Source organism: Notolepis coatsorum, assembly GCF_963971535.1.
Source record: "Notolepis coatsorum genome assembly, chromosome: 12".
In the NCBI taxonomy this organism is placed as follows: Eukaryota; Metazoa; Chordata; class Actinopteri; order Aulopiformes; family Paralepididae; genus Notolepis; species Notolepis coatsorum.
Genome location: NC_140176.1, coordinates 72,128,705 through 72,153,704, shown reverse-complemented (window position 1 = coordinate 72,153,704; position 25,000 = coordinate 72,128,705). Strand labels below are relative to the sequence as shown.

Genomic DNA, 25,000 nt, shown 5'->3' with positions numbered 1-25,000 from the left:
TCTCTCAGCCCTGCTGCCGCTCTCTCAGCCCTGCTGCCCCCCCGCTGCTCTCCCTCGCTTCATACCACCTCATCCCTCAACAGCTTGCATCCACTAGTCATAGGGCTGGGGGGTACAGCGTACCAAATATGAAGGTATACCGTCATGGATGCATGCAAAGGTATGGATTTATCTATGATATAGGCTATACAATTTCCTGTACAAAAATAATAAAAGTACTGTTCCTTGCAGCAATATTACAAAAGTTAAAGGTGCTATAGATAACATTCTGCCACTAGATGTTGCATTAGAGAGCACCAACATGTCATTTATCCAATCAGGTGCATAAAAAGCTATACTTTCATTCCGCACCATTCTAAACCGCGGCACGGTGGTGTAGTGGTTAACACTGTGGCCTCACAGCTAGAAGGTTGTGGGTTCGATTCCCGCTTGGGGACCAGGTTGCCGTGTTGCCAGGTACCCAGGTGGGGTATCTCCCGGGCCTTTCTGTGTGGAGTTCTCCCCGTGCTCGCAAGGGTTTCCCCTCCCGATAAGATAAACCCAATGGAAAAACATGCACAACAGATCGCTAACACTGTCGCGTCCCTGACGAAGGCGGACAGGAGCACTTGGATTGGTCCCCGGGCGCGGCGCTCGCTGCAGCCCTCGTCTGCTCCCGGTTGCCCTTGACGGAAAGGACGACGGGATGGGAGGTGCAGAGAACATTTCGTCAGCGACTCAGTGCATGTGTGTGTTCCTGTGGGTCTCCCATCGCATGTGTGTGTGTTAATCTGATGAAAAATAAAGGAACTAGGTGAAAGTTGATGAGCGAACATGAGTTGTGACTCAGACTTCACAGCGCACGGAGGTGGATGGCAGAAATGGATTTTCTCTCTTATTTTTTTGGTGTCGGTTTACTAAAACATCTCTCAAAGACCCATCAAATTTGGACCTGTACTACATAAGACTTCAGGCTATGGAATCGCAGTGTTTTCCAGCTCATACCTCTATGCTGGAATAATAGAATATGGAATCTTGCAACCACTAAAGAAAAATGTGAGTACACAAGTTCAAGTTCAACTCAAGTTCAAACCTCTGTTACACTATTTCATTAGCACTAAAAGTGATTCTCCTTTTTTGCATTAGTAACTTTAGAATGTTATCTTTCAAAAGAGACCAGGCTCATGCATGTGCTATAAGTATAAAGCTAAGCTTTGCAAAAAAAGTATGGAGTCCTCAAGTTCATGTAAAAAATTGCCACTTTTATGTCTGCCTGCCCATTTAGACCGGATGCTGCGTTTGTGTGTATATACCTTTAAGGTTGGATGCTACATGTGCGTGTATTTAGCTTTAAGACCTGATGCAACGTCTAGGTCATTTCAGACAGTGTCGCCATTTTCAAGGTATGTGAGTAATGAAAAGCGCTGTGATTAGCTGAAATACATGTGGGGGAATGCTTTGGGATTTAAATTATTATTTAAAAAAAATTATTAACACTTTCAGCGCCAGACCCGACATTTCTCGGGTTATCTCACCAGCGGTTGAGCGCCATAACCTGAGAAATCTCGGGTTTTCGATCGTTTTCCAAATGTTTTCTTTTATTTGATTTTAATATTCTATACAGTCTCACGGACCTCTGTGTATCATTGGGACTCATTCTGAGACATCGAGATTGCAATGGCGGCCAAATCATGCTAGGTGGCAGTATCTTATATTTAGTATTTTATATTTGTTGTTGTTTATAGATTTTTTTATAAATGTCAATGCACATTATAGTAAATTATGATGTTCAAATAAAAGCCCAAGTTGTAATCTATCAAATGGTTTTCATTTCATGTTTATACCTGCTCCAGAGGCTGAGATATAAAAGGTTTTAGTGAAGATTGACAATTCTGAAAATCTTTCCAAAAAACCCTCAGGTTTTAAGAGATTGTGTAGAATAATTGCATAGGTTCTAATAGGCGTTTTTAGCAGGTGTTTCTAGGTCTAAATGGGTTGGTTAAACCATCAAAACTACCGGTAAGCAAAATAAATGTGCTTTATATCATCGATGTGTCTCTTCGAAAAGAAAATAGGGCGGGAGCCAGGTCCACCCCTCAGGATGTTTTTTGCAAAAAAATATAAATTATTATTTCCTGTTATCCCATACCTTGGGCCATCACAAATTGATAATGACCACCGCCAACTCAGCCCTGTTTGGCCTCAGGGGCCAAAAAAAACTCTTTTTGGGAAAAGCTTCTGGCGAAATTATGTAATTGCAAATATGAGGGTACTGCAACTGCATAAATGGTCAGATAAGTCTGAAACTTTGCATGGTGTATCCTGACACATAGGGGAAAGTATCAGAATAATACTCTGGGGCTTACTACCTCAGATCACCCTCAGAATACCCCAAAAGACAAAAAAAATTCTGTCCGCCTGACAAATTGTCATCAAAAGTGATCATTTTCAAGTATTTTATTATACATGTTGCTGCCTCACATGGATATGAAAAACTTCCCACATTTATAAACTTCAATTTAAGTCCAAGATGACCTTTCTATCTAGAAGATTACACCTGATATGACCAAAGTTCTCCATTGTACCTCAAATCGAGAAAATAGAACATTCAACATTACCCTTATTTCTTCTTTTTTATATTATATATATTATATTTTATAAATATATTAAACAAGAGTTGAGACTTAAGTAATGTAATGTAATGCTATACTATCTGAAGTTAATTACATGAAAAGTGAACAATGTTACTGATTGACAAGCTAAAAGCAATTGGTTTTGATAGTCTATCAGTGAGCTGGATACAATCCTACCTGGAGGGGAGAGAACAGATGGTGGAGGTAAACGGTACCCTATCCCCCCCCCCTCACAGTGAGCTGTGGTGTTCCACAAGGAAGCATACTAGGACCGCTACTATTCCTAATTTATGCAAATGACATGTCGTCAGCTTGTGACTGCAACTTGTTCCTGTTTGCGGACGACTCAGCCCTGCTGGTCTCTGACAAGAACAAGTTACAGGTTGAAAAAGCCCTCAGCTCTGAACTCAGCAAAATCTGCATATGGCTCGCCAACAACAAACTATCATTACACATGGGCAAAACAGAGTCCATTCTCTTCGGTTCAAATAACAAACTCAGCAAGACCGACGGCTTCTCGGTTACAGTGGGTGTCAATATTGTCACAAGGAAAGATGAAATTACCTACCTGGGTTCCATCCTAGAGGCTAATCTTTCCTGTGACAAAATGGCATCCAATGTAATAAAAAAAGTCAACCAACGAACTCGATTCTTGTACCGGATCTCCTCTCTGGTAAACAAGAATACCCTGAAGACTCTAGCAGGAGCACTCATTCAAAGGTACTACGACTATGCTTGCACCTCATGGTACCAAAGCACCTCAAAGGCACTAAAAAACAAATTACAAACATCTCAAAACAAGCTAGTCAGACTACTGCTTGACCTGACTCCTAGAACCCACCTCACCCCTGCCCACTTTGACAACCTAGGATGGCTTAGAGTAGACGACAGAGTACAGCAACTTGCAATGGGCCTGGTCTACAAGATACACTACGCGACCAAGGTACCCATGTACATGTCAAAATACTTCCCAAAGGTCAGTGAATACCACGATCACAACACCAGAGGGAGCTCCACAAATCATGTTAAACCCAGATTCGGCTCAAACAAGGGACTAAACACGTTTCGCAATTATGCCACATCAATGTGGAATGCCCTACCCAAAGCTGTAAAGGAATGTGAATCACTACCCACTTTCAAAAACACTCTCAAAAAACACCTACGGGAGACTGTAATTCGAAACTGGCCCCTACAAATGTCCTAACCCAGTTGCACAGTAAATTACCAAGTATGGCTTTGTCAGTATTCCAATGTACAGTGTACAGTGTCCCCCCCCCTACCCAACCCCCCCCCCCCCACCTCTAATGTACAGCCTCCACCCACCCACCCAACCCCACCCCACCCACCCAACCTCCTCCAATGTACAGTTTCTACGTCAAATGTATATACACTCTTTTTCTGGACACTTTTGTATCACAAACAGTACTGTATTTGCAAATCTGATATGTCATAACTGTATAGATGTAGCAGTACTGTCTATCTGTCATGTATGTATCATGTATCATACATGTCATGTATGTCGTATATGTTATGATGAATTGAAAATGGGGGACCCTGATGTAAACAAGACGAAAGTCTTTCTCTGGTCTGCATCCCCTTAACAATTGTATGTATTGAGCTGTACTGTACTGTACCCATTCTGCAATCTGTTAATAAACTTTTCAATCAATCAATCAATCAACGCCCCCTGGTGGACCAGGGTATCACAGTGCAACACAAAGCAGTGCTGACCGGGTTACACACACCAACCAACCAAAACCCGAACCCTGGTTCATGTCACATCCCACCTGAAGTTATTCAGCAAAGACAATTTTGGGTAAATTGATCTATTATTCTGGCTGTGGGAAGAGATTGAGTGTCCAATATTTTGTTTACATGAATATAATATATATAGCCAGCCCAATGTAGCTAGCTAGTGAGAGTAGAAGTGGGAGAGAAATTATGAAATTGTAATTATTAAGAACATTTATTATAATTATTAGCAGGGATGCTCGATATTGGCTTTTTTACCGATACCGATATACCGATATTGTCCAACTCTTAATTTCCGATACCGATATCAACCGATATCAACCGATACCGATATATGCAGGGTTTCCCCCCCAAATTTTTTAAATAGTTTCAGGTAATTAACATTACATATCTCTTGTTGTGGAATTAACACAACATTATGCATACTTTTGACAATAAATAAAGTCAGAATATGTTCTTACTTGCTTGCCTGGGTAAATAAAGGTTATAGAAATAAAAAAATGTAAAAATAAAAAAATTTGAAAACCGATACCGATATTTTCCGATATCACATTTTAATGCCGATATCGGCCGATAATATCGGTAGGCCGATAATATCGGACATCCCTAATTATTAGCAACTCTACTTCTAGAGTGATAACATTAGCTAGTTAGCTTGTAGATTGTTAGCTGCCAGCCCAATGTAGCTAGCTAGTGAGAGTGGGAGTGGGATATAAATTACGTAATGCTTGAATGTTCTATTTTCTCGATTTGAGGTACAATGGAGAACTTTGGTCATAGCAGGTTTAATCTTCTAGATAGAAAGGTCATCTTGGACTTAAATTGAAGCTTATAAATGTGGGACATTTTCCATATCCATGGGAGGCAGCAACATGTATAATAAAATACTTGAAAATGATCACTTTTGATGACAATTTGTCAGGCGGACAGAACTTTTTTTGTCTTTTGGGGTATTCTGAGGGTGATCTGAGGTAGTAAGCCCCAGAGTATTATTCTGATACTTTCCCCTATGTGTCAGGATACACCATGCAAAGTTTCAGACTTATCTGACCATTTATGCAGTTGCAGTACTGTTACAAAGGGTCAGATTAAACCGAATATATATATTTATTGCTTGAGATCCCTTGTATAATATTTGTATATCGTTTGATATCCCTTGTATATTCTTTGTATATATACACGGAATATCCCTTTACCTGGGTACAAACCAGACCATAATATTCGCTCTCCTATTGGACAGCGACCCCTAGGCGCCAACGACCATACCCCCAATGGCAAATTCAAAGGCAACGCCAAGGCATGTCTCAACATGTCCAGGTTTGCGCAGTAATACGAGACAGAACTGAGGTTGGCACTAGATTATTCACCTTACGTATAAATACGGCACAGGTGGAAACAGCAGCAGTTCGTTCATTACTAGTAAAGCCTTCACCACGAGTCAACGACCAAGTGAAGTGAGCAACTTTGCGTCTAAATAGAGCACTTATAACATGTGCGAATAAGATAGTCAAAGTGTCATAGTTTAGTGAAGTAACGTCAAGTTCAACCTAGTTTAATGTGACGGGTAGTGCACAGGAGAATCTACACCGGCGAATGCAGAGCCTTTTCTGGCTGGATTATATTGCTTTGGTACTGTGGCTGCTGGAGCAGAGAACCGTCTACCCCACTGTCGTGTGGGATCTACCCCTGTGAGGAGCACCCTCGAGCCCGCCTCTAGGACCAGAGGCTGGCTAGCTTTCATCCATGCTGTCGAGCATACTGGATTATAGCTGCTGCTTTGTCTGCCGATCAAGGGGAGTACATGGACCGACTCCCGTAGCTGGAGCCTCTTTATTCCGCGTTGACCCAGACTTTGCACCCGAACATTCCTCTACCCTGCCGGCTTACAACCGGAGGGAACCCCCCAGTGTCTCCAGCTGACTACTAGTGTGCCTTATGTAATTGCTATGCTACAGGTGGCGTCAGTTTATACCCATCTTACTATTCTCATGGACTTACGCTCTTGACCTACTTTAAGTGTTCTTCGCCTTACAAGCGCAAGTATAATTCTCAATCTGTAACCTACCGTTGCTTGCTCTAATAATAATAAATCCCTCTAACTAGAACCTTATGTGTCATTGCCGTATTCTTGTGTGGGTGTTCACCAGATATATTCATGTACTGTATGGCCAGTAATTAAAGTACATAACTAAGTAGTGGTTTAATAATACCATACTCTCAATACAGTCAGGGAATTGTACCCCTCAGTTACAATTGGTCCTTCGAGCCGGAGGGTATCAGTGTAATATCTAATATAATATTGATATTAACCATGGCCAGCGGTGAACACTCCCCAAGCGGCTCTCCCAAGCTAGAACGCCAGCAGCGCAGACGTCAGCCACCTCCCTATCTAGAGGACTACGCTGTCAGTCTAATACCTAGCTTTAAACAGACGTTAAATGCGGATAAAGCGGATAGTCAAAGCATGTCAAATCCTACCGACCAGGCGACCCGACCAGTAGAGACCCCAGTGGATTCAGACCAAACTGACTCAGCTCACGGGGGGGACCAGGTGGGACATGACCAGACTATACCTCCAGACAACGTCACCGGGAGAGTCCCCGGAGAGCTCCAGGATAAAGAAAGCGCTCCGGGGACAGAACCCGACAAACAACCAAGAGAAGAGAAGCGTGCCCAGGAGATGGATCTCGAGGCGCGCCCAGAGAACAGATCTCCAACGAGCACTGTCAGAAGCCGATCACCTCCGTCAGTGTCATCCCCCAGCGAGGCGGACCAGATGCTGGCGCAGGCATTCATCGCCACCCTGGCAGCCTCCACCGAACGCGATCGACTTCAGGGTGAACGCGATCGACTTCAAGCACAGACGCTTAGTGAGCGCGAACACTCTACCATGGAAAGAGAGCGCCTCCAGGCTCAACAGACGAGCGAGCGCGAACAATCTGCAGACCAACGAGAGCGCCTTCACGCGCAACTCCAAGCGCAAGCCCTTAGTGAACGCGAACACGCTGCAACCGAGCGAGAGCGCTTCCAGGCGCAACAAAGGAGTGAAGACGACCGCATAAGACTGGAGACCAGACGCCTTCAGATGGAAGAGAACATTGAAAGAGGCCGCGCCGATGCACAGCGCGCCGCCGCCAATGCACAGCGCGACGCCGCCCATGCCAGCGCCAATGCACAGCGCGACGCCGCCAATGCACAGCGCGACACCGCCAATACCCAGCGCGAAGCACAGCGCGACGCAGCCAATGCAGAGCGAGACGCCGCCCATGCCCAGCGCGAAGCAGAGCGCGACCGGCTGCAGGCGCAGATGATAGAACAATTGATTGCCATGGCGACACCCCCTCGCTCCGCACGGAGCTCCCGGAGATCATCACGACAAGGGTCTAGGGCACCTTCCCCTACCCGACGAAGCGACCCGGGACCCGGCCAACAAGAGGATCCTGTCTACGTCTCCGACCCCCCTCCCCGACCGGTCCACACGAGACCCAGCCACCGGGAAGAACCGGCCTACGTAGCCGAGAGACTGACTAGAAGACTCCAGGACCTAGCAGAGGAAGAGGAAGAGGAGGAATGTCAAGCCGACCAGCAGCAACGTACTCTGTACCAGGAGGCCCAGTACAGCCCCGACCAGCAGCAACGTACTCTGGACCAGGAGGCCCAGTACAGCCCCGACCAGCAGCAACGTACTCTGGACCAGGAGGCCCAGTACAGCCCCGACGTCAGCCCCGAGTCACTGCACTACAAACCCCCGACCCAACTCACGGGTGAGTTTGACGTACAGTCAGCACCGAGGAACAGCACCTGGGTACCCGGCCCCTGGTACCCACCAAGTACCAACCCACGACAACACGTACGGGGAGACGCGTCCAGGAGGCCCCTTCCCCTACGCTCACCAATGTGCCAGCCATCCATGGCATCGTACCTTGGCACACCGACGTTCCCAGACTTTACATGCGAGGACAGAGCACAGTACACGGAATTACGGATGTGCTTGGAGACTATGATGTCCGACGTCCCCGATGAGTCGTACAAATATGCCATCCTCCTCAAGCACCTCAAGGTGCCCAGAGCGCATAATATAGCGCTGGCATATTCCAACTCAAGCACCCCATACTCCGCGGCTCTAGTGGCCCTCGACCAGCGTTATGGACGCATATGGGACTACGTGATACAAGAAATAAGGAATATTGATCGTCTCCCCCCAGCCAAAGACAATAGAGCATTGGATGACCTCTCTATCAAGGTACAATCCCTGGTAGGGATGCTGGGGTCCCAAAAGGAAAAGGGGATACATGAACTATATGCTAACTCTAATGTGGAACGAATACTAGAGAAGCTCCCTCCAGCCCACCAAGAGCGTTTTCGGCGGCAGAGAGACCACCGCGACCCCAACGGCCCAGAAGCATCCCTCCTAGACCTAGCTGATTTCCTCGCCAGGGAGGTCAGCAGCCTACGACTGGACACGTTCGTGTGGAGTGGACCAAGCCCAAGGGATGGACCTCGGAGATCTGATGATAACCGCCGGTCAGTGACTGTTATGCACCAGGCCGAGTCAGTGCCGCAGCACGAGAATCACAGCAACCCCCCGACCAAGGGGGAGTGGAAGATTGAATGCCAGTACTGTGAAGGGGAACATCGGCTGTATCAATGTGACACTTTCAAGAAGCTGACCACGGACGAGGTGAGTCAGTGGATCAAAGCCAACCGCCGCTGCTTCCGCTGCGCGCACAGCCATATGGCAGCTGAGTGCCATTTAAAGAAGAAATGCAGCAAATGCGACGGCGCCCACCTGGAGGTCCTGCACGACATCAACAAGCGTCCGCCAGGAAACCAAAGTGGGCCCGTCACGGTGATGTATCAGGCCGAGGCGGTGGCACCACTACCGAAGATCCATAGGACCGCCCCCTGGTGTCCTGACTGCAACAGCGGACACTGGGAGTCACGGTGCTACTCGGACTATCGCGAGTCGGCCCACCAGCAGAAGATCCAAGGCAACACACCAACAGGAGTGCTCCACATAGACCAGCATAGCGGGACCCCCCGAGTGCTCATCAAAGTGGTCAGAGTGCTCCTGAGCTACGAGGACAAGGTCCTGGACACTTACGCCGTCCTAGACGATGGGTCTGAAAAGACTCTCCTCCTCGCATCCGCCGCAGCCCGGCTGGGTCTGCGGGGTGCCAAAGGAACAATGACAATCCGTACCATAAGAAGAGACCAGAAGACCATAAAGGGTGAAAATGTCTCCTTCAAGATAGCAGCGGTGGACCAGCCCGAGAAGCAGTATAGCATCACCAACGTCTTCACCAGCCACGACATAGGCCTGTCACAGTACACCTACCCCATCCCACAGCTGATGGCGAAGTACGTGCACCTACGTCAACTACCTATACCGCTCATCGACGGCGCCACACCGACCCTGCTCATAGGCTCCGACCACGCGGACCTCATTCTCCCAATTGAGGCGGCCCACATCGGACCCAAAGGATGCCCAGTCGCGGTTCAGACCCGACTGGGGTGGACGCTCCAGGGCCACCTCTACGGACTTGACAGTCAACCCACGTCTACACGCTGCCTGCACACAAAGGTGAGCGACACAGGCCACTCTCTCGTACAGCCCGTTGAGAGGCTACTGACATTAGACGAGAGGCCTGTGAGAGAACCGTGGGCCCAAGAAGAGGGAGTTCCGAACTCCACCCCCCTCAGCTGCGCTCCAAGCGACGTAGCTGACCTCGAACCCAGCACCCCAACCGACTTCTTGATGGGGCGGCCGGAACCGGCCCCTCCTCAGACGGGGTACAGACCAAACAAGAGAGGATGTGGAGGCACAGCCAAGCACAGATCAAAGCAGTCTCAGGCCCGCTTCCTCCTAAGCTCCCTACCATCCCTTCCAGCCCGTCAGAAGCGGGTCAAGGACAGGGACAACTTAAAGGTGGACACAACCGTTCTGATCATAGACCAGTCACTACCCCGAGCTGCGTGGCCGGCCGGCCGCGTAAGCAAAGTGATCACTGGTGCCGACGGAAAGGTCAGAGCGGCAGAAGTTCTTGTCCAGGGACGGACATACACCCGACCCGTAGCGAGGCTGATAGAGTTGCCAAGGCTCCCTGACTCCCTTGATGATGATCATGACCCACTGACTTTGTAGATTGCCCTACTCCCCACAACAGACATTGAGTAGTTGACAAGACGATTAATCTGTCTTTGCTTTATCTAATTAGGTGCAGACTAATTAGGAGGCGGCTGTTACAAAGGGTCAGATTAAACCGAATATATATATTTATTGCTTGAGATCCCTTGTATAATATTTGTATATCGTTTGATATCCCTGGTATATTCTTTGTATATATACACGGAATATCCCTTTACCTGGGTACAAACCAGACCATAATATTCGCTCTCCTATTGGACAGCGACCCCTAGGCGCCAACGACCATACCCCCAATGGCAAGTTCAAAGGCAACGCCAAGGCATGTCTCAACATGTCCAGGTTTGCGCAGTAATACGAGACAGAACTGAGGTTGGCACTAGATTATTCACCTTACGTATAAATACGGCGCAGGTGGAAACAGCAGCAGTTCGTTCATTACTAGTAAAGCCTTCACCACGAGTCAACGACCAAGTGAAGTGAGCAACTTTGCGTCTAAATAGAGCACTTATAACATGTGCGAATAAGATAGTCAAAGTGTCATAGTTTAGTGAAGTAACGTCAAGTTCAACCTAGTTTAATGTGACGGGTAGTGCACAGGAGAATCTACACCGGCGAATGCAGAGTCTTTTCTGGCTGGATTATATTGCTTTGGTACTGTGGCTGCTGGAGCAGAGAACCGTCTACCCCACTGTCGTGTGGGATCTACCCCTGTGAGGAGCACCCTCGAGCCCGCCTCTAGGACCAGAGGCTGGCTAGCTTTCATCCATGCTGTCGAGCATACTGGATTATAGCTGCTGCTTTGTCTGCCGATCAAGGGGAGTACATGGACCGACTCCCGTAGCTGGAGCCTCTTTATTCCGCGTTGACCCAGACTTTGCACCCGAACATTCCTCTACCCTGCCGGCTTACAACCGGAGGGAACCCCCCAGTGTCTCCAGCTGACTACTAGTGTGCCTTATGTAATTGCTATGCTACAGGTGGCGTCAGTTTATACCCATCTTACTATTCTCATGGACTTACGCTCTTGACCTACTTTAAGTGTTCTTCGCCTTACAAGCGCAAGTATAATTCTCAATCTGTAACCTACCGTTGCTTGCTCTAATAATAATAAATCCCTCTAACTAGAACTTTATGTGTCATTGCCGTATTCTTGTGTGGGTGTTCACCAGATATATTCATGTACTGTATGGCCAGTAATTAAAGTACATAACTAAGTAGTGGTTTAATAATACCATACTCTCAATACAGTCAGGGAATTGTACCCCTCAGTTACAAGTACCCTCATATTTGCAATTACATAATTTCGCCAGAAGCTTTTATCAAAAAGAGGGTTTTTTGGCCCCTGAGGCCAAACAGGGCTGAGTTGGGGGTGGTCATTATCAACTTGTGATGGCCCCAGGTATGGGATAACAGGAAATAATAATGAAAAAAAAGGTAGCAAAAAAAATCCTGAGGGGTGGACCTGGATCCCGGCCTAAAAGCCCTCGAGTACAAATGCCAACATGGCCGTTTTGACTGATAGAACCTCAAACAGGACAAAACACAACGAAACCTCCATCTCACGCTGCTTCTCTTTCACTCATACACACACGAACACACCGATGAGGAGATGAAGGCCGCTTACCGTGGTGTGTCTGCGAGTGGTGGCTCTGCTGGTGGTGCGACTGGCCCAGGTGTGCGTGTGCCAAGTGCGTGTGTGCCAGGTGTGAGTGCGTGATGTGCGTGTGTGCCAGCGAGTCGGCCAGCCGCCCGGCGTTGCCACTGCCCCCGCTCTGCGTGGACGAGGAGGAGGAGGAGGTGGAGCCCAGGTGGGCGGGGCCTAGCGGGGGGGGCCGGCTCATCCAGTGTTCCATCCCCGACATGTCGTCGCCTGGCCCCGCCTCCTCCTCCGAGCCCGATGACGAGTCTGAGCACAGGGGGGACAGGCCTAGTAAGGGTCAGTAACCGCCACATGTTAATAGAAGAAAAACTTCAAGTAACATTAAGAAGACAACATCATAACCTAGTCTACAGGGTCTAGTGAGTGACAGTAACAAACATCATTCAATCATCATGTTAACTGACACACAGTGAAACCCTCTCTGCAACCAAGTAACCAACCCAGCCTACACCTAATGTTGTGTAAGCATGTATGGCCGGCTATCACAGAACATCACAAAATAACAACAACTCAGAACTCGAGAAAGTAGGCCTTGTGACTACCCAATCTTCTTGGCTGCCCAATCTTCCTGGGGTCCTTTTTTCAGTTGGGTGGCATAGCAACGTCATAGACCTTTATCATGCTGTAAGTGGCTTCACAACCATATTTAGCGTCAATCTGAATCTGTACTGAACTAGCATTTGTACTGAATTAGCTGACGTGATTCTACGATGAGTGTAAAATTATGAGTTTGTCTTTACCACTTGAGTTTGTGTTAAACTAGCTCAATGTTTAGTTCACAAGCGCAAAGAAACGGCTAGATTTTAGACAATGGCCACACCATTATGCTTTTCTGTTAGCTTACTAATGTTAGCTAGCGTGTTAATATGATGAATGAATTGGTTTTACTTTGCCCATGACATGAAGGTATTTTGTGTCAGTGTATTAGAGCTGGTATAGAGGTCCACCAGAGTATTGTGATATGAGTGTTATTGTGCTGTACTGCCAGACACTCAAACTCAATCAAATTCATAATACATTTGTATTTGTCATTTTCCAGACTTTTATTTTGAAGGCAAACCCTCTCCACAGGAAGTCTAAAGCTAGCATGACACAGCTAGTTCAGTACAGATGCATACAGATTCACTATCACTATTCACACTATCGCCGCGAAGCCACATACAGCGTGATAAAGTCTATGACGTTGCTATGCAGCTATTAACTCCATTACAGACTGCTTATTGGCAATAAATAAATGGATGAGTAAGAACTTCCTGAAACTAAACGAGAACAAAACAAAAAAAGAAACGTTAATAAAGAACCTGGGAGGACTAACCCCTTGGATCAAATCTGAGGTCACAAGTCTCGGGGGTTATCATAGATTCAGAACTGAACTTCAATTCTCATATTAACAAAGTGACCAAAACATCGTTCTTCCATCTCAGAAATATAGCAAAAGTACGACCATTTATTAATCAAAACAATGCTGAGAAGCTAATTCATCCATTCATATCTAGTCGGTTAGACTACTGTAATGCACTTTTCACAGGTCTCCCTAAGAAAACCACAGAGAGGCTTCAGCTAATCCAAAACTCTGCAGCCCGACTGCTAACTAGAACAAAAAGGAGAGAGCACATTAGTCCAGTCTTAGCTGCTCTACACTGGCTTCCTGTAACATTTATAATTGACTTCAAGGTCCTTCTCCTTACATACAAAGCTCTAAATGGACAGGGATCCATTTACATAGCCAACACTCTAATAAATTACAGACCAGCAAGAACACTGCGATCATCAGCTGCTGGACTACTAGAGGCTCCCAGAAACAGTCAAAAGAGGATTGGTGATGCAGGCTTTATCAACTATGCCCCAAAACTATGGAACAAACTGCCCAAAAACATCAGGGAAGCCAACTCGCTAGACATCTTCAAAAGACAGCTTAAAACCTATTTCTTTGCTCAGGCATTTAAATGAAACATACATCAGGGACATCCTGACACTAATTGTACTGTACCTGCACTTTTCTTACCCTACCTACTTTTATACACTTCCTATCAAATTCATCTGTTGGTTCTATGCAAATTGTATCTCACTCAAAACTGATGCACTGCTCTGTTGTATGTTAGTCGTATGTTAGAATAATTTTATGTCCGTTCTATTTGATAATTTTTAGCCTATTTTTAAACTGAATCAACCGCACTTTTTTACTCTGTCTATTCTATTTTTATTATTTGTATTACTGAATGAAACTGTAAACAGAGAGGCCTATTGGGATGGTAGATCCTAATGTGAAACACTGTGATTTACCTTACCTTGCTACATCTCTATCTTACTCCTCTCTCAAAGTTTCGTTTTATGTCATCTTGACTATTGCTCTGCGATGTGGTCATCTGCTGCCAGTGGTGACCTCAGGAAGCTCCAGGTGGTCCAGAACAGGGCAGCACGGTTGGTACTGGGCTGCTCACTAAGGTCTAATGTGAGCCGTATGCATGCCCGCCTCTCTTGGCTTAACGTTGAAAATAGATTGTCTTTTAATATACTTGTGCTGTTCAAGTTAGTCATGAGCAGTAAAACTCCTGTTTTTATACATAATCAGGTTGTTTTTAGTAATACTGTGCATGAGCATTACACTAGAGGTTCCAGTAGTGGGCAGCTTGAATTGCCAGGTCCTAAAACCAACGCTTTTTAGAGCATTAACTCTTTGGAATAACCTGCCTCAAAACCTCTGCTGCATTTACAGTAGATTCACTTTTAAAAATAATAATGTAATTTTAGCTATCTTAATTGTTAGTTGCATTATGCATTGTGTGTACTGACTTTTAATAATTTTGTTTTTGCAATAATAATTGTTTTTGTATGTTTTTTTGTGTGTGGACCCCAGGAAGACTAGCTGGTTGCTATGGCACCAGCTAATGGGGATCCCTAATCAAAATCTATCTTTTTTTATGCTCGCTTATGCCTGTATTCTTTACTGTTGTGAAGCACTTTGAACTGCAACTTCTGTATGAAAAGTGCTATACAAATAAAGTTTATTATTATGCAACCCAACTGACAAAAGGCCCCCGGGAAGATGGGGTAGTCAACAGGCCTCACTATTACCATGAAGCAGTGTTTTCTATCCAGTGTGACTAGGTACACTGGTGTGCAATGGAGCAAGCCTAGTAGACATGCCTTGAAATAATGCTCAAATGTAAGAAAATCAATGAGGGAAGTTCTAACAAATGTGGACATCATGAAAAAAGAGTCCATTCTTGTTAGTCATGAAAAGCAATTACATAATTTCCATTCAGTTCTTTGATAATTCATTCATGAAAGGGTTATTCCAAGTTAACATAGAATTTCTCCTCTATTTTGTTAACACAATGTGGGATTTCTTCAGACAATCAATCATGTTGTTTGTTTGTTTGTTTGTTTGTTTGTTTGTTTGTTTGTTTGTTTGTTTGTTTGTTTGTTTGTTGTGGTGTGTTTCGGCAGCGGGGAGCCAGAGAGACACTGACATAACCATGACAACATAATCCTGTCTGGGCTCTGCTCAGGCTTTGTGGGGTCAGAGTTTGGCCTCAGCGAAACAGAATTACATTTTACATTTTCAAATGATGTAACCAGTGTGTGTGTGTGTGTGTGTGTGTGTGTGTGTGTGTGTGTGTGTGTGTGTGTGTGTGTGTGTGTGTGTGTGTGTGTGTGTGTAGTTCATGAAAAGGACTGCAACATGGGTGTGTAGTCGTTGGGCAGGAGGATGAGTGTGTGTGTGTGTGGTGTGCGTGTGTGCATGTATGCGTGTGTGTGGTTCATGAAGAGGACTACAGCATGTGTGTGTAGTTGTTGGGGAGGAGGGTGTGTGTGTGTGTGTGTGTGTGTGTGTGTGTGTGTGTGTGTGTGTGTGTGTGTGTGTGTGTGTGTGTGTGTGTGTGTGTGTGTGTGTGTGTGTGTGTGTGTGTGTGCTCATGTATGTATGTATGTGTGTGTGAGTGTGAGATAGTGTGTCTCACCTGGGGGTGTGTATGCATCCATGGAGGTCTGAACCACCAGGGAGCGCCGTTTGGAGGGCATGGGCACTGCCACCTTCCTCTCCACGTGACGTGCCAACACCGCCTGCACAGCCTCTGTATGCACATCTGCAGAGAGAGAACGAGAGGGGGGGCAGAGAGAGAAGCAGGGACAGAGAGAGAGAATCCTAATGATGCTATTGCCAATTGACAAACGACACAGACTTTCAAAGCCATATGACCATGCAGGTCAGCTGTTGATTGACGACAACTACTTAGCTTGTCCGTTTCACTGTCAGTGATTGATAACACACACGATTAGGCATTTGTTCAGTACGATGAAAAGTGTAATTCATTGTCAGCTAGCTAACGTTACATTATAGCATCAAAAGCTGTTGATATTGTCAGCTACTTTCTTGACTTGCAAAATGATCTTTTAAATTGACAAAGTTGTGTGTGTAATTCATTGCACAACTCAAATATGATCAAACAATTATACTGTATGTCTCTAGCGTTGACTACCATACAGATTTGATCCGATATAGCAGGGGTTGGCAACCCTAGGCACGTGTGCCACCATTGGCACGCGGCAGCATTTTCATTGGCAAATATATATATATTTTTTTTAGCTAAGCGACATTTTCAAGGTGAAAATAAAGAAGGATCCGGGAGCTTTCTTACTGGGACTCCCATCAAAGGAAATTCATTTGACACCCTTACAATTCAAACTATTTGATAAACTTCTACTTTCAGCCCGGAAATGCATTCTGATAAACTGGATTAAGGATAAGCCTCCATCTATACAAATGTGGTATAGAGAGATCTTCGGTGTGCTACCCCATGAAAGACTCTGTGCAATGCATAGAGGCAACGACGCTTCCTTTCAGGAGGTGTGGGCCCCACTATTAGACTATTTTCCTGCTGAAATTTCTCGGATCCTTCTAAAGGCCCAATGCCCCATTGTATGGACAGACTTAGGATAGAAAAGAAATATATATATAGACATCCTCCCATTCCTAACTGCAACCATCAACTCCTCACTCAACTCGGGGGTGGTCCCCACCTCCCTAAAACAAGCCAGAGTCACGCCCCTCATAAAAAAACCATCCCTGAACCCTACCGTCATAGGCAACTACCGTCCTGTCTCTCTTCTCTCCTTCCTTTCTAAAACACTTGAACGTGCTGTATCCAACCAACTTACTGCTTATCTCTTACAGAATGACCTTCTAGACCCTAATCAGTCAGGCTTCAGGACTGGTCACTCCACAGAGACAGCCCTCATTGCGGTCACAGAGACACTTCACTTAGCAAAAGCGAAAGGCTTCTCCTCTGTCCTGATTCTCCTAGATCTATCTGCAGCCTTCGACACAGTCAACCACCAGATCCTCCTCGCGGCCCTCGCAGGAATGGGAGTGGCTGGCTCTGCGCTGACATGGCTGTCATCATACCTCAATGACCGCTCCTACCAAGTGTCATGGAGAGGGACCCTGTCGGCCACCCGCCCCCTGCGGACGGGTGTCCCCCAGGGCTCGGTTTTAGGACCCCTTCTCTTCTCCCTCTACACTAAATCACTGGGTAACATTATCACGTCTCATGGCTTCTCCTACCATTGTTATGCCGACGATACTCAACTCTTCCTCTCCTTCCCTCCCTCAGATATCCACGTCTCTGAGCGGATCTCGGCCTGTCTGTCCGACATCTCCGCCTGGATGACGACCAACCACCTCAAACTGAACCTAAGCTAAACAGAATTGCTCCACCTGCCGGCCAAATCCTCCGCCCTGACCGACCTTTCCATCACAGTCGAGAATGCAGCTGTGACCGGGTCCCCGACCGCCAAGAACCTTGGTGTTGTCCTCGACGACCAGTTGAACTTCTCTGCTCACATCGCAGCGACAACCAGAACCTGCCGATTCCTCCTGAGCAACGTCAGAAGGATCCGCCCCTTCCTGACAAAAGAAGCCACCCAACTCCTTGTCCAATCAACAGTCATCTCCCGCCTCGACTACTGCAACGCACTGCTCGCTGGCCTCCCGGCCACTGCCACTAAGCCTCTTCAACTCATTCAGAACGCAGCGGCCCGCCTGATCTCAAACCTACCGAAGTCGGCCCATGTCACCCCACTTCTTAGGGACCTGCACTGGCTCCCCATTGCTGCACGAATCCGCTTCAAGGCCCTCGACCTAGCATACCGTGCGGCAAAGGGAACTGCTCCCGCCTACCTCCGGTCAATGGTCTCTAACTACACACCCTCAAGACCCCTACGCTCTGCATCTTCTGGCCGCCTCAGACCTACTCCTATCCAAGCTCCGGGAGGGTCATCAAAGAGAAGTCGCCTATTCTCAGTCCTTGCCCCACAATGGTGGAATGAACTACCCACCCCAGTTAGGACAGCCGAAACACGTCCAAACTTTCGCCGTCGACTAAAAACGCACTTCTTCAACCATTATCTGAATTAAAAAAAAAATTAAAAAAATCTAACCCTAACCCTAACTAACCGTACTGTCATGCACTTATCCCACTCAACACTTTGATGAACATTGTTGCTCAGCTGATAGAGTTGTGCTCTTCCTGATGGCTTGTCGTACAGAACATGTAAGTCGCTTTGGATAAAAGCGTCAGCTAAATGACTAAATGTAAATGTAAATGTATGTCCACATGTGAATGGGCTCGAGGCAAGTGCAATACTGTACAGTGCCTGTCTTGGTTTGCTTTCCTTTTAGCTTGTTTTTCTTTTTGATTTGTTTTTGCTTGCATATGGTGTGGATGATGGCATAGATTAACTGGAGGATAGGGATGGGTACCGAATTCGGTACTTTTGAGGTACCGAACCGAAACACGTCGGTACTACCGAGTATCGAATCAAGTGAGAAACCGAAAAAAAAATAAAAAAAAAATAAAAAAAAATATTTTTTATTAATTTTTTTTTTTACTTTTTTTTTTTTTTTTTACTTTTTTCTTTTCATGTCAACGTTCACACGCACAATATATGCTTACCTAGGATTTGACTTGATTCAACAACAAAGCAGTCGGAGCAATGACAAGCCGAAAACTGTCGAAATTGTAGTTATTTGAAGTTTGGATTTTTTTTTACGACTGAGGTAGGTAAATAAAATTTCGACAGTTTTCGGCTTGTCATTGCTCCGACTGCTTTGTTGTTGAATCAAGTCAAATCGTGCGTGTGAACGTTGACATGAAAAGAAAAAAGTAAAAAAAAAAAAAAAAAGTAAAAAAAAAATTAATAAAAAATATCTTTTTTTATTTTTTTTTATTTTTTTTTTAAATTGTGGGAAAAAAGGTACCGTTGGGTACCGGTATCGATTCACAGGTACCGGTACCGGTACCGGTATCGGTTCAAATGTGAAAGGTACCCATCCCTACTGGAGGACCCCCCCCCCCCTTTGTCCCAATGTGTGTCTTTGTAATGTAAGTAACTGTACGTGAAAAATCTTTTAAAAAACCAATACAAATATTTAAAAAAATATATATATATTTAATTTTTTTCAAACTTCACTTTTCATATTTTGCACTGGACTGTTTATCTTGTTGAAATCCTCCCACGTGTTATTTTTTGTAAGTCGACTATTTTGCACACCCCTATGACATGTCAAATCACCTCTTGAACAGCCATTCATGTGGAGAAATGAAAAAAGATTATTAGACATTTTCGTTTTCTAAGCAGATATATACTCAGAACTATTTTCTGCCAAACCACTGCTGCCTGGGCGCAGTGATTTTATCACCTCAAAAGCCCAGTTTTTCAAAAAACAACAGGGCTTTTGATGTGATGAAATCACTGCTCCCAGGCAGCAGTGGTTCGGCAAAAAAATAAAATCAGAATATATATCTGCTTAGAAAACGAAAATGTCCATTTTCTTTTATTTCTCCACGTGGTAAATACACAGGTCACATGTGTATCATGTTTACAGGAACGTTTTGGAGTTGTATTTGGAGTGTATTTCATGACTGTTGGGAACTAAGCTACACTGGCACACCTACTTACAGTAAATGACACTAAGCTAGGCTAATGGTGTGGCTGTTCCCTAAGCCTAATGCATGCACAGAGAAGAAACGGGTATGTATCTGCTTGTCTAACTCCAGGGTAGATGGGAAATAAGCTAATTTCCCAAAAAGTTGGCGTGTTCCTTTAAGTAAAAGTAGAAATACCCAGATAGAATAGTATGTTGGTGAAAGCAAAAGTGCTCCAAAAAAAAAAAAAAAAAAAAGTAGAAAGGTATTTGATATTGAATGATTACGTATCAAAAGTTATAGTACGCATTCTACATGATGTTTGTGTATTCGAGTGCTTTGGAGCGTTCAAATCCACTGAACCATTCACCTCTAAAGGTTATGTTAAAGTGGTATGTGGTCCAGTTATGCTGCTCTGATTAAAGGTGATGTTAAAGTGGTATGTGGTCCAGTTATGCTGCTCTGATTAAAGAGTATGTTAAAGTGGTATGTGGTCCAGTTATGCTGCTCTAATTAAAGGTGATGTTAAAGTGGTATGTGGTCCAGTTATGCTGCTCTAATTAAAGGTGATGTTAAAGTGGTATGTGGTCCAGTTATGCTGCTCTGATTAAAGGTGATGTTAAAGTGGTATGTGGTCCAGTTATGCTGCTCTGATTAAAGGTGATGTTAAAGTGGTATGTGGTCCAGTTATGCTGCTCTGATTAAAGAGTATGTTAAAGTGGTATGTGGTCCAGTTATGCTGCTCTAATTAAAGGTGATGTTAAAGTGGTATGTGGTCCAGTTATGCTGCTCTGATTAAAGGTGATGTTAAAGTGGTATGTGGTCCAGTTATGCTGCTCTGATTAAAGGTGATGTTAAATTGGTATGTGGTCCAGTTATGCTGCTCTGATTAAAGGTGATGTTAAATTGGTATGTGGTCCAGTTATGCTGCTCTGATTAAAGGTGATGTTAAAGTGGTATGTGGTCCAGTTATGCTGCTCTGATTAAAGGTTATGTTAAATTGGTATGTGGTCTAGTTATGCTGCTCTGATTACGTCCTCTTGAAGTTGCCAGGCTTCAAAGTACATAATATTCATAAATCTTTGCCATGTATTTCATACAAAATCTTTTTCTTCAAAGTAACTAGTAACCGATGGGGTTAGATAAATGCAGTGGAGTAAAAAGTACAAAGTTCCCTAAAATTAAGTAAAGTAGAAGTACCTCAAACATTTAGTGTGCTAGAGTAAGAAAAGGACTTAGTTACTTTCCACCCCTGCGGGTGTGAAAGAGTCCTGGGTGGTTCAGTACTGGTACCTGATCGGTAGCGCTCGTCCCGGGTGCCAGAGGTGCGTCGCCGGTGGAAGCGAGCGGCAGAAGGAGGGGCGAGGGGGAGCCGGTGAGACATGGGCCCTTCCATACCTACAGAGACACAGGCCGACAGACACACACACACACACACACACACACACACACACACACACACACACACACACACATTTCACAAAAGCGATACAACCCGTACGGAGAAAAGAAGAAAAAAAGACAAAAGGAGGGGGAAAAAACGCACGTCAAATAAGGCCCCAAAATGAAGATGGAGATGATTTGATTATAAATAATAATAATTAAAAAATTCCAAAAATCATTTTAGATTTTTCCAAAATAAAGAAAACAATGGTGTTAATAATGCTGTCGTCGTCTTTTTTTTTTCTTTTTTTTTACAACATACCATCCTCCCTGCTATCGATTCCTGAACCAAGAACTCTAACTCCACTTCCACACTGGTCGACGATACCCAGAGGTGCTACCGACATTATCTAGTCTGTATATATAGGGTCCCGCTCCCTGCCTTCGAGGTACTGAGGCTAACGGGGCCTCGGAGGGGAGGTGGGTACCGGTGGTTACTGTAGATACAGAGAGCCGGGCCCAGCTGGACCCCGGGGACCGTTAACCTACATCCACTACTGTTGGCTGAGAGAAGGAATCGATATTAGTAGGCTACAGTATCACAACTGTATTTCATGATACCGGATCAATATTCTACTTAGAGAATATTTTTAGTTGAGGGAGGGAGGGAGGGAGGGAGGGAGGGAGGGAGGGAGGGAGGGAGGGAGGGGTCAGAGGTTGCTAGGTTACCTCCGGCATGTGGAGCATAGGCTCTGATCAACTTGGACCTCTTCTTCTCATAACCTTTCTGTGTGATGTCCCCTGCAAGAAAGAGAGACACGTGAGAGACGTGAGAGACAGACAGGCAGTGAGAGAGAGACGTGAGAGACAGACAGGCAGTGAGAGAGAGACGTGAGAGACAGACAGGCAGTGAGAGAGATGAGAGACAGAGAGAAAGACAGAGGGGTGAGAGAGGGAGAGAGAGGGTGATGATGAGGGAGGGGGGTGAGATGAGCGATCAGGAGAGAGATGGAAAGATGGATAGGGGTGAGAGAGAGATAATGATGATGATGGAGAGGGGGGGGGGGGGGGGGGGGTTAGACAAGCGGCCAGGAGGAGAGAGAAGGACAAGGGAGAGAGAGAGCAGCAGCGGAGAGGTAGACAGATGAGAGAAAGAGGTCAGGGGAAGGTGTTAGAGAGGGACTGAGACAGACAGAGAGGGACTGAGACAGAGAGGGACTGAGACAGACGGAGAGGGACTGAGACAGAGAGGGACTGAGACAGACAGAGAGGGACTGAGACAGAGGGAGAGGGACTGAGACAGATGGAGAGGGACTGAGACAGACAGAGAGGGACTGAGACAGACGGAGAGGGACTGAGACAGAGAGGGACTGAGACAGACAGAGAGGGACTGAGACAGAGAGGGACTGAGACAGACGGAGAGGGACTGAGACAGAGAGGGACTGAGACAGACGGAGAGGGACTGAGACAGAGAGGGACTGAGACAGACAGAGAGGGACTGAGACAGAGAGGGACTGAGACAGACAGAGAGGGACTGAGACAGACAGAGAGGGACTGAGACAGAGAGGACTGAGACAGACGGAGAGGGACTGAGACAGAGAGGGACTGAGACAGACAGAGAGGGACTGAGACAGAGGGAGAGGGACTGAGACAGAGAGGGACTGAGACAGAGAGAGAGGGACTGAGACAGAGAGAGAGGGACTGAGACAGAGAGGGACTGAGACAGAGAGAGAGGGACTGAGACAGAGAGAGAGGGACTGAGACAGACGGAGAGGGACTGAGACAGACGGAGAGGGACTGAGACAGATGGAGAGGGACTGAGACAGAGAGGGACTGAGACAGATGGAGAGGGACTGAGACAGAGAGGGACTGAGACAGACGGAGAGGGACTGAGACAGATGGAGAGGGACTGAGACAGATGGAGAGGGACTGAGACAGACAGAGAGGGACTGAGACAGAGAGGGACTGAGACAGATGGAGAGGGACTGAGACAGATGGAGAGGGACTGAGACAGATGGAGAGGGACTGAGACAGATGGGGAGAGAGGAGACTGAGACAGACGGAGAGGGACTGAGACAGAGAGGGACTGAGACAGACGGAGAGGGACTGAGACAGAGAGGGACTGAGACAGACAGAGAGGGACTGAGACAGACGGAGAGGGACTGAGACAGAGAGGGACTGAGACAGATGGAGAGGGACTGAGACAGAGAGGGACTGAGACAGAGAGGGACTGAGACAGAGAGGGACTGAGACAGAGAGGGACTGAGACAGAGAGGGACTGAGACAGACGGAGATGGGACTGAGACAGAGAGGACTGAGACAGACGGAGAGGGACTGAGACAGAGAGGGATTGAGACAGACGGAGAGGGACTGAGACAGAGAGGGACTGAGACAGACGGAGAGGGACTGAGACAGACGGAGAGGACTGAGACAGAGAGGGACTGAGACAGACGGAGAGGGACTGAGACAGACGAGAGGGACTGAGACAGAGACGAGAGGACTGAGACAGAGAGGGACTGAGACAGACAGAGAGGGACTGAGACAGACAGAGAGGACTGAGAGAGACAGAGAGGGACTGAGACAGAGAGGGACTGAGACAGACAGAGAGGGACTGAGACAGAGAGGGACTGAGACAGAGAGGGACTGAGACAGAGAGGGACTGAGACAGAGAGGGACTGAGACAGAGAGGGACTGAGACAGAGAGGGACTGAGACAGAGAGGGACTGAGACAGAGAGGGACTGAGACAGACGAGAGGGACTGAGACAGAGAGGGACTGAGACAGAGAGGGACTGAGACAGACGGAGAGGGACTGAGACAGAGAGGACTGAGACAGACGGAGAGGGACTGAGACAGAGAGGGACTGAGACAGAGAGGGACTGAGACAGACGGAGAGGACTGAGACAGAGAGGGACTGAGACAGAGAGGGACTGAGACAGACGGAGAGGGACTGAGACAGAGAGGGACTGAGACAGAGATGGACTGAGACAGACAGAGAGGGACTGAGAGAGAGAGGGACTGAGACAGAGAGGACTGAGACAGAGAGAGAGGGACTGAGACAGAGAGGGACTGAGACAGACAGAGAGGGACTGAGAGAGAGAGGGACTGAGACAGAGAGAGGGACTGAGACAGAGAGAGAGGGACTGAGACAGAGAGAGAGGGACTGAGACAGACGGAGAGGGACTGAGACAGAGAGGGACTGAGACAGACGGAGATGGACTGAGACAGACAGCGAGGGACTGAGACAGACAGAGAGGGACTGAGACAGAGAGAGGGACTGAGACAGAGAGGGACTGAGACAGACAGAGAGGGACTGAGACAGAGAGAGAGGGACTGAGACAGAGAGAGAGAGGGACTGACAGAGAGGGACTGAGACAGACGGAGAGGGACTGAGACAGAGAGAGAGGGACTGAGACAGAGAGGGACTGAGACAGACAGAGAGGGACTGAGACAGAGAGAGAGGGACTGAGACAGACAGAGTGGCAGAGATTAGGAGAGAGAGTAGTACAGTCTTGG

The 25,000-nt window shown here is 46.5% G+C and overlaps 1 protein-coding gene across 1 annotated transcript in view; it reads right to left on the bottom strand.

The window, feature by feature from the left end:
• LOC311237904 (disco-interacting protein 2 homolog C-like) overlaps positions 1 to 25,000 on the bottom strand; it is a gene marked incomplete at its 5' end in the record, with an annotated part of 107,099 nt that overhangs the window by 81,125 nt on the left and 974 nt on the right. The window contains 4 exon segments of the mRNA XM_084325878.1: positions 12,137 to 12,439; positions 16,138 to 16,263; positions 21,397 to 21,501; positions 22,216 to 22,287. Coding sequence (XP_084182004.1) covers positions 12,137 to 12,439; positions 16,138 to 16,263; positions 21,397 to 21,501; positions 22,216 to 22,287 — 606 coding nt within the window.